General features: G+C 37.8%; 1 protein-coding gene across 1 annotated transcript; it reads right to left on the bottom strand.

Moving 5' to 3' along the window:
• Positions 1-4,515: 4,515 nt before the first annotated feature.
• On the bottom strand, positions 4,516-10,999 carry LOC139717537 (profilin-4-like). Its single transcript, XM_071629044.1, has 5 exons — positions 10,898-10,999; positions 9,732-9,860; positions 7,368-7,502; positions 5,928-6,033; positions 4,516-5,052 (listed from the first exon to the last, which is right to left on the bottom strand). The coding sequence occupies exons 1-5, from the start codon at positions 10,997-10,999 to the stop codon at positions 5,024-5,026; spliced, it is 501 nt and encodes a 166-aa protein (XP_071485145.1). The 3' UTR covers positions 4,516-5,023.
• Between the last annotated feature and the right edge of the window lie 2,795 nt (positions 11,000-13,794).

Raw genomic sequence — 13,794 nt, forward strand, 5'->3', positions numbered from 1 at the left:
TAGGCCTGTATAGTTTTATGAATCATTTGGTACATTTATGATGACTAAAACAGTGCTTTTAAAGCATTTTTTAACGAAAGTAGGGCCCATATAGATAACAGAGCCGCGTATTCTCAGAAATACGGTAGCTCTCGATAGAAGTATCCTTTACTGGAATTGTGATCATTTTTGTGCTAACATTTTCTTTCGCAATCCAGATAGGTCTTTATGTACTCACGACTATCGAATTTTGTTTCCTTTGATCCATAAGCGGACGAAATTAATCCCCATGGAATTGACTGCAGAGCACCAGGAGTTATTTCTGCGTTCTTAAGTAAACATGTTATTTTAAGCTGTAATTTCATCAGCTCTGCCTGCACATTCGACTCCACCACACTCTTCAGCAAACAGGCAGGAGTCCCCCCCCCCCCCATTCTATGTCAGTCCAGTTTAACAGGAACTCGTATCCATTACTGTTCTTATCGAGTGAGATTTAGGAGCTTTCAGAATCACAAAGATAGCACCTGGGACTTATTCTTTTAAAAATTAGTCCTCAAAATGAGCAGTGCATAAAACTTATTATGGTATTTACTGATTAATAATAATTACGAAAATGTAATTATACACGACTAGATATTGTGTATATTACAACATTACATTCAGAGGGGGTGGGGGACGAGAGTGCGTTATTTGAAGGTTTGTTAAATTAAATTCCGCAGTTCCGAAAATTATTAAAATAAAACAAACCAAAATAGATAAATAAACTCGGTTCGTAGAGGTTCGTTAATCCGAACACGATATAAGGTGCGATTATATTTCCGAAGTTCCATTTTCTTTGTTTTGTTTGTTTTCATTTTCGGATTAAGAAACCTTCGAAAAAACCTTCGGAATAACGCCACAAATATTCAGATAAACGAACGTTGTACAGTGTACTTCTTTTTTCGGATTAACGAAAACCTGCAGGTGTATGGAACTGTTTCCGAAAAAAAATTATACTTCAGAATAACAAACCGCGTTTTATTTTAGGATTAACGAAACTTCGGAATAACGGACATCGCAAAGGAGACAGTCTGAATGCCGAGTGTTTATAAAACCTTTTTAAGTCAATATATTGCCGAGAAAGCATATATTTTATTTTCATTATATTATAAAAAAGTAATTCCTTTCGATGGAAATGCGTGGATAAGTACGTACCTGTGTGTTCTTGTATGTGGGTTTATTATCAAAGCATTCTTATGACATGCGACCTAATAGGCTTTGTGTGTGTGTGTGTGTGTGTGTTTGCTGTCCATATAGCACTTTCAAAGGTGTTTTTTTTTCAAGAATTTTAGTTAGAAATTGGGATTATTTCTACCAGCTGCGACTGCACAATTCACCAGTAATTTGGAGGCGTATACTGTCAAACTATACTGATTAGGTAACATAGGGCTCAGAGTTTAAAGGGAAAGCCCACTCCTCGCCCAAGATGTTTTAAAGGGTAAGTCAAACTCGCATAATAAAACTAGTCTTATATTACTGGTCTAATTGAAAGTTATGGCATTTCAAAGATAAAACATTTTTTTTTTTTCACACCTCTGTTATGGGAAATTTGATGTGTTAAACTCTCAATTTCATCACATGGTTGTTTTTTTCTTTTTTTTTCTTTTAGGCATTCAACTGTTCTATTCATTTAATTAATCCCTATCCCTCAACTACTAGTCAGCAAATAACCTAAAGTGAATTTTCATTTGAAGTTCCGAGTCAGTCCTGAAACACACATGAAACAAAATGGTGAAAACGCATGGATGCATTTTTAAAAGGTTGGCCTATTGCTGTATTGATCCATATGGTTTTGATTGTTTAAAAGGCATTAACACCACTAATACCACAAACAAACAAGCAAACAAACACACACACACACACAAACTAATGAGGTCACACACATGTGCATGGAAGACTCCAAATACTGAACAACTACCATTTCAATGGCTTTAAATTTTCAATGGGTCAGATGAACAATGTGTGTGTTTGCGTGTGTGTATGTATGTGTGTGTGTGTGTGTGTTCATGTTCGTGACTATGTCTGTATTCAAAGCTCATACTGTAAAACAAGGAATGTTCGAGTGCATTTTAATCTTGAATTTCGCGAGCACCAACATTTGCTGAATTAAAATGTGCATGAAAGTTCTTGGCTACACTATACACGTACATTGAATGCCAGTGGCAATTTGCGAAAATTTCATGCCGCGGATAGGCCATTGGCCTTTTTCGCAACATGAAATTTTCGCGAATTGCCACTGGAATTCAATGCCTATAGTGTAGACAAGAACTTTCATGTACATTTCAATTGTGCGAATCTTGGCTCTCGCAAAATTACAATGCATGCGATTATTCCTCTTTTTACAGTACAGTGCACTCCAGTTATAACAAAATTATGGTTACAACGAAGTACAAATTCAGGCCGCAACATTATCCACTCTATGTTGTTTTATTGTTTATTTGTTTGGTTATAACGAAATTTTGATATGACGAAAGAAAACTGCCGGTCCCGAGGACTTCATTATAATGGGAGTCCACTGTAGTGCACCAATTGCACAGTAAATCACAGTGATCCAGTATCAGCGGACCGTATTTGGAGAAAACTGACAAGATTTCATACGGATTTGTCTATGTATGTCTTTACGAAAAAAGTTTAGTATCCTATGTGGACCATATTCCACTGCATTTACACTCAATGAAAGACATATGGATGCAGTACATTGTATTGTCTGAAATGAAAAGAAAAATATCTCCATTTCATTAGATGTTCTTTTGCTTTGCAAAAGTCATTACAAGCACATACACTCTCTCTTTCTTTGACAAAATAACACATATTTCATAAAAGAAAAGCCATAAATTGAAAAAGAGCACATACTGCTTTAAGTAAGATCGATTGAAATGTCATATCAATACAAGATGTGAAAGAGTGAAGTGCTGCAAGTAAAAATGTCAAGGAATGGACAGAAGTAGTATGACCATATTTACAAGTTTGATTGAGATGCTGGAACAGTAAATCCAGAAATCTCATATTGCACATCTTTAACTTCTTTTTTTGAGATTACATTTTGACAAAAGTATTCTTCAGAGGGTACACAACCATGCTGAAGACGAAACATGGAAAAGAAGTAATTTCGCTATTGTCAAACATCAACAAAGATTAGTTGTACAGAGCTTTTTCATGAGCAACTCTAACTTGACAAATGTCTGCCTGTGGTTAAAAAGAGTTAACACTGAGACTGACATTCAATCAACAGTTTAGCACAGCTTACGTCATTTGCACAACCCATGGAATGAGGAACTTTCGGCGTCTCCATTTTTGGTGTAACTTATTTATTAAAACTGGGTATAAAAAGAATGATACATCAAATTATCAAAATCAACCACAAGTCATACTAATGTTGCCTTCTAAATCCAAGGTGGAATACTGACTCAATGCTTTCATTGCAGTAGTGGTTTGATGCATTGAAAGAATAGCTGGCACAAAGTTTACGTTCTTTAAAGATTTGAAAGTCCGTCAGGTTGCCCACTGCTGACAACCCCCCCCCCCCCCCCCCCCCCCCCCCCCCCCCCCCCCCCCCCCCCCCCGGAAAGTCAAGATGTGATAAGCAATCAATGTGTGAGACAAGGCTAAGAACTGTCCCAACTGCTTTGAGCTGTCTCATACACAAAAGTTACTGCTATCTGAACTTCTTGATGAAGGTCTGATAAGACCAAGGAGAGAAGACATTTAAAGGTAAAACTTAGTTCTCAGACGGGATCAAAATTCATCTTCCACCATTTGGAATTTGCTTGCAATATATCAAATGGGTCTGTCAAGAATCTTCTCTTTTTGACTCTATTTCCCAAGTTGTTTTAGAGTATTTTGAAATCAAAAGTGTAAAATGATTTTAATCGTAGTACATGACTCTCCTGAAGAATTCTCCCCATTCAGTAGTGGGTAGGTAGAATGTTACAAGATGACTGATCACGCCCTAGCAATCATATTTCCCAACAAGTTGCATGCGATTCACTCTCACAGCGAAGACTGATGGATACTGCTATGACCTGATTTGTAGATTACCGCTTATCGATTATAAAACATAAGAACTTTGCAACACCGATCGGACATATCAGATTGCAATAATATTGGCGTACATTGTTGGCTAGTATTTCACATTTTTGTTGTTACCCACCTAAAATCATGTTATGACATCATTATTTCACACATTTCTCATGCATAATGTGTCCATTATAAAGCAAATATGGACAGTTTCTGCAGGCTATGGAAACTATGTTTTACCCTTACTGAAAAAAATTTGCATACACACAGTTTACAAGCAAGTAGAAAGACAGCTGTAACTTTTTGCAAGCAGGGTTACTGAATGTACCAATCAATAGTGTAAGTGCAGTTGTCAAGACTATCTTTACCAGCACCAACACAGCTGAATGAAGAGTATGCTTACATACTAGTATGTGCTAATGATCACTAAAGCATTCATTCATCTGTACATATCATGTGATAGTACACAGTATTCCGCAGCTCTGTAAATATATGATTTGCCTGTCGGTCAAAACAGTATTATCATTTTCTTTTTCTCTTCTGTCATTATGATGAGAAACCCTATACAGAGAATACATTTCCCTAGCCCTAAAGTCTCTGACACAGTCTAGGTTCTTGAGAAGACTCAATTCACTCCATTAGAGAAGTGTGCCGTTTGCTATGAAGCAACTTTGCCAATAAGTGTCGAGTCTCTGTAATCATTCAGTCATTTATCTGCGCAAAGAGTCATGCCAAAATTTCTTGCATCATAAACATCGCCTGGATAATCTCTCATTTTTCGTTTGAGGACTTCCATGCAAAGCTCTCCCTCTCTAAAGCGAAGGTTTCCCCGGACGGAATGATGCCAACAGGCTGCAAGGTGTGTCATGACGGACGGATCTGTTCTACGGACGGATCTCTTCACTCTGGTAGTCAGACCAAGAGGAGTTTCCAAAGCTTGAGCTGTCCGCAGATCTGACATAAGGTTTTCACGGACCAGAGTTGATCCTCATTTGCTCTTTTCTACGAAGTATGATGCTGTAAGGGGGAGAAGAAAAGGAGCAAAAAACTAAATCACTACTGTTTGGAGTAGGGCCTACTTATCCTATACAGTCATTGGTTTCCATTTGACTTCTCTAAACACATTACACAAAAGAGATTTTTCAAACACACACACATACATTGTACATACAGAGGATTACACCACTATCTAAATGAAAATAAGAAGCTAAAATAAAACCAATGTATAAGGATTAAATTTTGGGGAGTGTATTTCCTTTTCTTACCAGCTTTCTTATCACATATAATGGAATATGCAAAAGATGCCAAATCTATCTCATGGATAGAGATCACCTTGTTTGAGTCGGAGCTGGTCATATGTATACTGCTCTGTTGCCCTCTAACATACAGGCACTCCAAACAACTGGTATAGAAGAACTAACAATTGCTTTCTCAGGATCCATTGTACAACTGTAACAAATAACACTGATAAAATGATTGTGTCATTAGTGTAGCACTAAAATATTGACCTTTCTCAGCACTTCATTGGATTAAATGATGGGGCTGTATTAGCCATTTGGTAAAGCTCTAAGGTGAGTTTTATACAACTCCACAGTAGAGGCATGCAACATTTGAAGAAATGAGAACTAATGAGATGCTAAAAGCTCATTAGGTCATTATCTACCTGTTGCTATAGCTGTAGCCATCTGAAATGTTTTGAGTTGCACTTTAAACAGGAATACACTACATACCAGGGATATAAGATTTATGGTAAAAACAAAAGCCTCAGAATTACATGTACATATTGGGACTTCCTTTTCTTTGTAAGGGCTTTCTCATTTCCTGTTCAAGCTTTAATTGTATGAAAGCCAAAATGTAGGAAATTTGGGAACTAGTCTGGCACAGTGTCTTACCTAGTTTCTCAATGGCTTCCACACAGACACTGGAAAACATGTTGTCGGAGTACGTTCCCATGACGATGAGTGTGGCAGTCTTCACTAGGACCATCCCGACTTTGTCCTGCATTGTGATTTTTATGACATGAAGATTGTCTGAGGTAAGTTTGGGATGTAGTCTTCTGAATAATTATCATGCACTGAATTATATTCTGGGATGGTGTAAACCAGGTGACTGAAATTGAATGCTATAGATAACATGCAACAAAGACATACTGTAAAAGTGGATATTTTCACATGACTAATTTTTTGTGCTTGGCCGGGTGAGAAGAGTTTCGTGTGTTTTTAATTCCGCAGAATCAAGACACCAAGTACAGGAACATATGGCAAGCAAAAATATTCCTGTGCTTTTATTTTCGCGCTAGTTTCTGGTTGCGCGAAATGAGCGAAAATTTCAACACCACGAAAATTTCCACTTCTACAGTATCTGGTATTTTGTTGTAGCATTGAAATGTGTTGAACATTGACCTAATTAGCTTTTGTGAAATGATCTGAATATCAACCTAATCAGCTGTTGTGGGATGATCTGAACAGTACTAGTCACCAGGAGATAATTGACATCTTGGTCACAACATCACAACATGGTAAAGCAATAGTTTTTAATATTTTCTGAAAGAGCACTCCTTCTGCACAATTGTAAACTTTGGGATCACAATTTGATTGGAAAATTGTGAATTTTGCAGTTTTTCTACAACACTTTATTGTTGAGTGGTACGATTATGCATGCTGTACTGGCCCCTTTAAAAACTTTCAACCTTCTTAAACTTTCTTTTAAAAACTTATTAAAATCCCTCTGCACACTCTCCACTTTCAACTCGAATAACTTTTGAAATGGTGCTGCTACTGCTTTGAAAGTTAATACAATTGTAGCAGTCATGAATACTGTACTTATACAGTGTGCAAATCCTTTCATTATGGTTACTATGTAGGTTTCCATCCGTTGTTTTTTTCTTCTTCTGTCCCATTCATTGCACAGAGTGCAGCTTGATGAGGATGAGGCTTAAAGTGCTTGAATAGACCCTAAATTCAAAAGGCTCTTTTCTAAATAGTAAACACTTTTCCAGATTGCATACTCTCTTTCCATTATTTAATAGATAGGTTAGGAAACTCCAATTGTATTGAATTTACAACTGCATCATTTTCAAGCTTAGAATCTACTCTTTCAGAATCTGCTCTTTTAGAATCTACCCTTGACTAAAAATTTATGTCTGCCAACTTATTGGTGGTTTTGTGATGCAGGGTTACTTATGAAAGAAACATCTGAAAGACTGTTCAATCTTCATTCCACACATCTGGCCAGGAATCCAACTAGATGATGAATTGGGGTCTCAGCCTACTGATGACACAAATAACTGTATCCCTCCCTCTGATCCTACCCCCTCATCAGTGTATACTCACACACTTGGCATATATGGAGTTCTTATCTGCCCGAACACACTTGTAGTGTCTCTCGTGGAAGTAGAGACCGTCCTGTCTGGTCCTCGGCGGGTCCTTGAAGGCATCTATCAGTTTCTGCATCTCATCAGCTGTCAACTACACCCAGCAAGAAAGGAGAGGAATAAAAAAAAATGGTGCCATGGCCAATTAACACAACGTTCACAAAGGAGAGGAAAATGCAAAGGAGAGTGGATGAGATATACAGACAGTTTTGACAGAGCATCCTGGTATTCAGTTTATTCTTATCTTGTCATGAATTTGGGTATACCAGTTTAAGGAAATAATACAACCTGGAGGTAAACATGTTTGCTCAAAGAGCAGGGAAGCCAAGCAGTAAAAAATTGCAAAAGAGTTTTGTGGCTCTTAGTCTTATATACAAATATATTCCACGAATGTATCCTGCAGACCACTTGGACAAAAAGTTTACACTACTTTAATAGCTGTACACTAGATACAGATAGTACATTGAAGATATTTTCTAAGAGATGCAGCAATATATGAAATTAAAAAAAAAAATCATGAAAGTAAGTCCTTTCCTATTCCAACTTTGCAAGGATGCTTTGGAAATGAAGATGAAAATCTAAAAGTATAATTCACAAGCAGACAGTAGTTACAGTAATAAAAGAAAGCCTAACATGCTGCAAAGTATGTAACCCTTTCCTCTGGGCTTTATATTTCCACTGTAATTTACTTTAAAAAAGGGACTGCATCTATCCCAATTAGGTGTCTGTCCCTCCAACACGATATTGTGAGAAAAGACGCAGACACTGCAGATCAGGAGCATGTAAAATAAGGCAACTTGGCTGAAAAATAAGAACTTGATACACTCCTAAAAAAAAATCAAGCTTTGGCATTTCAACTGCCTCCTGTGGAAACCTCAAATTCTCTGAATATTTTTGATTGTCATATGCTTTTCTTTTAAGTCTGCATCTGTGGAGTTATTCAAGTAAGTGATCTATGATGTTTAGATGCGGAATCCCCAGCTGCCTGTTTAACTGCTTCTAAATTTCAATTATATTTTTTTCTCAAACTGCAAGACAGCTTTCTGTATTTTGTATTTTTTAAAGGTTAAAGTCAGAGATATATATACATCATTTGAAAGCTTCTGTAAAACTTGGAGAATGTTATAAAAAAAAGTAAATAAATCAGTTTAGTGATTCAGGAGGCTCTCTTGGCGACAGGTCACAAGTAGTTTCAATACCACACCAAGGTTTATACTACAAAAATGCATTTTCAAGTGCCTATATAAAGAGGGGCAAAATATTGAGGTTGGTACCAGATTCTTTACTTTGAAGGGCAAAAAGGCAGGGACACTATACTACATTATACAACACCTCAGAATGATGTCGAATTGTGATTGGCCAAGAACATGTCACATGACATTCAATAGAAAATACCTATCAAACTCATTGAGAGTGACAGCCATACAATAGGCCCCCTGGCATGGGCCTATAGCACGGCTCGAAGGTACTATAGCACGGCTTCGCGGGGGGCTACTAATGCATGGCCGCTCACAGAGTTCTGTGGCTCACACCCGTAGCAAAGCGCCAGCAAACTACATTGTACAGTGTACGTGCTGGCCGGCTGCGCTGCGCTGCCGGTAAGTCTCACAGACCAGGCGCGGCGCCGGCGGAGTACTGCAACGTTAACGTGTACGCGCAGTTACTTTACCTAATAGCTAGTTGCATGTATCGCGGCCTTTACACCTAGCGGTACTGCTGTGTTTTTACTTTTGACTCTGATCTGCTACGTGGACCACAGTGATCCCAACATCAAGATTTCATTTCAAGTTGAGAAACCGTAATTTGATTATTTTTTTGTGTTTTTATATAAAATCATTTTCGGAAATAGACAAAGTCTAGACCTACTACTAGATCTACCGACATCTCAGATCGACCTAACAGTCAGGCCTAACTCGATCTAACGTTAGCGTAGAATGGGTATAGACCCTGCGGAGTTCGTGATTCCTGTGACTGTGTGGTCGAATCATGACGAGTGTTTGAAAGCAGTACACGCAAGGTGGTTTACAATTCTCTGCCTAATTGTTACATTTATTTTTGGGCCTTCCTGAGTTGGCGGTCACTAATTTTGTATTGTGATTGTGGACAAGGTGTTGTATAAAACGAATAATTTATGATTTTGTTCGTGCATTGGGGCACGTAATACCGCACTCGGCGCGAGATTCGCCACTGGTCTATTCAACGCGGCGCTACGCGCCTTGTTGAATAGACCCGTGGCTCATCTCGCGCCTCGTGCGATATTCGTGCCCTATGCACTCACAACTCATAAATTATTCGTATACTGTAAAGAAGATGGAGTCTTTACCGTGAAGCCTGCTGAACTGGCCCGCAAAGAGATGTCCTTCCGTCTGATGATGGCGCAGTTCTCAACATGACCCGTAGCAATCAGGGCATCATGGAGGAGATTCTGTAGTTGGTTCATCTTGACACGGTCCTAACAAAGTACACATGGAAAGAATGAGGGTAAAACAATTGAGGAAGATTGTATTGGAGGCAGCTTAGAATATCTGTACAACCATATCATGACATAAGCCTCTGATCTCATTTAAAAACAACAACAACCATAAACACATACACTCCACTCTGCCTCCGTAGATCTGACTCTGGCAATCAAACCATAAGATGTGAAAAAGTACATCCTATTGACAATGTCAATGTTCCACAATCTGTAATTTGTACATAACAGTGAATGAAAATTCCATTTACTGTGTAGCTAACCTCCATTTCTCTCATTATGGTAAAAAAACATAATTAATACATGTAGTCCAAAACAGAAATTTGTGCCTTGATGATAAAGGTTTTTAGTGTACGTGCCATGAAATATTCATATAAAGACACATGAAACATGACTGGAATTACACTGCCACACACACATGTGCCCCAGGTGGAGTATTGTCATGATTGTGTAAATGCTCTTTAGAATAGCAGTTCTTGAAATGTGTGCTGATAAAGTCCTCACACAACTCAAAAACAAGTCGACACATTCAGCGATAATGTTTGGTAGAAAAGAAATTCCTTTAATCAACCGACAGTATATGTGCATGACAATGCCATATCTTCAGTTTAGAAGCAGAAAATAATCTTCACAGATCTGCATGACACTTAATACTGTGTAGGGATTTTCTGCCATAAATCATGAATCATATCAAAGGACAGAGAGGGGACTGTATTGTATGCACACATATGTTTTAATTGCTGCCACTGTAGAATCAAATAAAAAAAGGAGACATAAACAGAGCTACGTACGAGCGATGTTAGCTTTGTAGTTTCCACAAAACACATCAATTAAGCTACCTGATTTACATCAGGTAAAATAAATCAGCGCATTTTGCTGCATTTTCTCTCATTAACGGCAACCTGCATTTTATGACCTCCTACACACACTTCACACTCGACCTCTAATACTGCCACTCTGTTTACACGGTGTAGGCAATGTGTACATGCTATACACAAATACCTTTGAAAGTATACCTGTGCAGGTCTGTGAGGTACTTCAGGATCAACATGGTTTATCACAAGCTTCACTAATTCCTGGATCTTATCCAGCTGGTCATACGCCGATTTCTCCACCATCGTCACCTCCACAACAACATCAATGTTCCCACACCAGATTTGTGTAATATGCCATGCCTAGCTACCACGGTCCATCTAGTGCTTTGCTATACCACCACCTGTGTTTAGGCATGGAGTGACTGTCTTACCCATTTACCCACAGTACTTGTTTGCAGTTACCTGGCGATACGCTCAGCACGGTTCAATAGGTCATTGTGCGGTTGAGCTCCCCTCACATTGGAATCTATTGTCTCCTCCTCCACTCTTGCTCCTGAGTGGGGGAGCTCTACAGAAATTGTGATTGAGACCTAAAAAGCCTAAGAATATGAGGAACCTCCCTAGACCCTTGATTCACAAATTTTTGCCAGATGGTATCAATGTTGAGGGATGTTTTAATAGCATTTAAAGGAACTATAGTTGAAAATGAGAAGGAATATACTGATGGAATAAACATTTTTCCACATAAATCAGCCAAGTGTCTGAAAGTACCTTTTCAAAGAACCAAACAATTTCTTTATTCTAGTTTCACTTATCATCACTGTTTGACTTTAATAGCATATAATGCATTAATATTATCTTTTTAAGTGGAAATATTCATATTCATATTCAGGTGTGGTTTTTTTTTTTTTTGGTAAATGATACGACTACACAAAGCAACACAGATAAATCATCAATGAAAATTGTAGGCCTACAGTTAAAGTGGAATATGTTTATTCACCTTTATATAACATATGACACACTCAAATTGTGTGTGTGTGTGTGTGTGTGTGTGCAGAACAAACCTGCAAATAGCACACATGGATTCCCACATGGAGAAGATGTTTGTTTCTAGGTGGCACTACAAAAATCATACAGCAACAGGATTCCTCAAATTCATATTTCCTTGATGAAGTATATTATACAAAATCTACAGCTCAAACAGAGAGCATAATGACACACACTGAGTAGGTACCCTACCCAACTCTCAAATAGTTCTGTTCTCACTCAACAAATTAATTCACATTAAAAAAAAAAAAAAAAAACTAGAAATGTCGCTATGGCGACTGGTATGCCTCCACTATAATGCATGATTCTCCTAACAGGTCTAGATAGTACATGTGGACAATGTGTGATTACATTTTCACAAAATTGGCAAAATATCAAAATGACAAGTTTGTCACAAATGTGTTGAATGTTCACCTTGACCTAGGTTTAATTGGATGAATAGGAGAGCATGTATTTGGGGATTTCAGGACTTTAACTTGACTCTGACCCATTCATACATTTATGCATTGAGTAATTTTCAAGATTGGAAAAAAAGTGCAATTTCTGTATTGAATAGTAAATTGTTACCATTTTCATCTGGGCTTTGACCCTAAAATTCATAAGATAATCACTGTCAGGCAGAACATGCATAAATATGTACAGTTGTAGTAAGTTTCAAGATAACTTGAGCCACTTCCAAGATACCTGTATGGAGGAAAAAGTTAGTTCAGCACTTTCACTTGATCTTTGACCTTTTGACCTTTGAGGCAAAAAAAAAAGGAAAACAAAACTTTCCAGAGAATCTCTATTAGGTTATACATGCATGTACACCAAGTGTAAAAAAAATAATAATCCTGCTGGCATTGCATAAACATGAGGGAAATAGTAAAATTTTGAAGTGTTGCCCTTGACCTTTGACCCTGACCTTTGACCCCATGAACCCTAACTTCTTTAGATAATCACTGCCAGTCAGTACATGTATGTTCCATGAAGATACCTTGAACAATTTCCAAGTTACGGAGCAAAAAGTGAAGTTTTAATATTTTTACTTGACCTTTTGACCTTTGACCTTTGACCTCATGACCCCAAACTTTCACCGGAGAAACTTAATTGGGTAATACATGTATAAACTACGTTTCAAGAAAATATCTTTAGGCATTGCATAGATATGGTGGAAATAGTGAAATTTTATGTATTTGACCTTGACCTTTTGACCTTTGACCTTGAGCATGTGCACACAAAAGTTGATAGGCACAACTTGAAACCCTAATACACATACATGCCAAGTTTTATTAGGATACCTCAAAAGGTTTTTTAGTTACGCTGTCCACAAAATTCATTACGGACGGAAGGACGGACGGACAGACGGACGGATGGAAGGACGGACGGACGGACGGACAACCCGAAAACGTAATGCCTCCGGCACCACTTCGTGGCAGATGCATAAAAAGACCATTGGAGATTAAATATTCATCTTGGTAATTAAATGATTTTCATGCATTGACTTTACATCTTTATGAACAATTAACAATCAAAACTTGAGAAAAAGGAAATGAATAACCATTAACAGTTTTAAAAACAATTCCCTTCTCTCTGTTTCACATGAAACCATTCATAAACTGAACATTTCAAAACCCCATTTTAGAATGGATACTGTGTAAGCTGTTATTTTTGTGAGGGTTTAATTTTCGCAAATTTCGCAAATCACAGTTGGACCGCGAATTTAACAACACGTGAAAAAATGTCACCATACACTAAGGTAGTAGTGCGCTTATGGAGGCCTGTATTAATTCGCGAAAACAACATCTCGCAAAAATGTCCGTGACCTCCTCAGAAAATATCTGCACGCGAAAATAACAGCAGCATATACAGTAGTTGAAAAAACAAACAAAACAAAACAAGAAGCAAAAGAACAAGGGCAAGTAGACTCACCCTTTCACACAGAAACTGTGAATTTCAATACCCCTACTGACATCCAACCAACATGCACACAAACATACACACACACACACACACATACAGGATTATACACTGAACAATCACGAAGTGGACCCTTCCACTTTACTTTTGAA

Source organism: Diadema antillarum, unplaced genomic scaffold (assembly GCF_040938485.1).
Source record: "Diadema antillarum isolate AM-2024a unplaced genomic scaffold, OU_Dant_1.0 scf00000076, whole genome shotgun sequence".
In the NCBI taxonomy this organism is placed as follows: Eukaryota; Metazoa; Echinodermata; class Echinoidea; order Diadematoida; family Diadematidae; genus Diadema; species Diadema antillarum.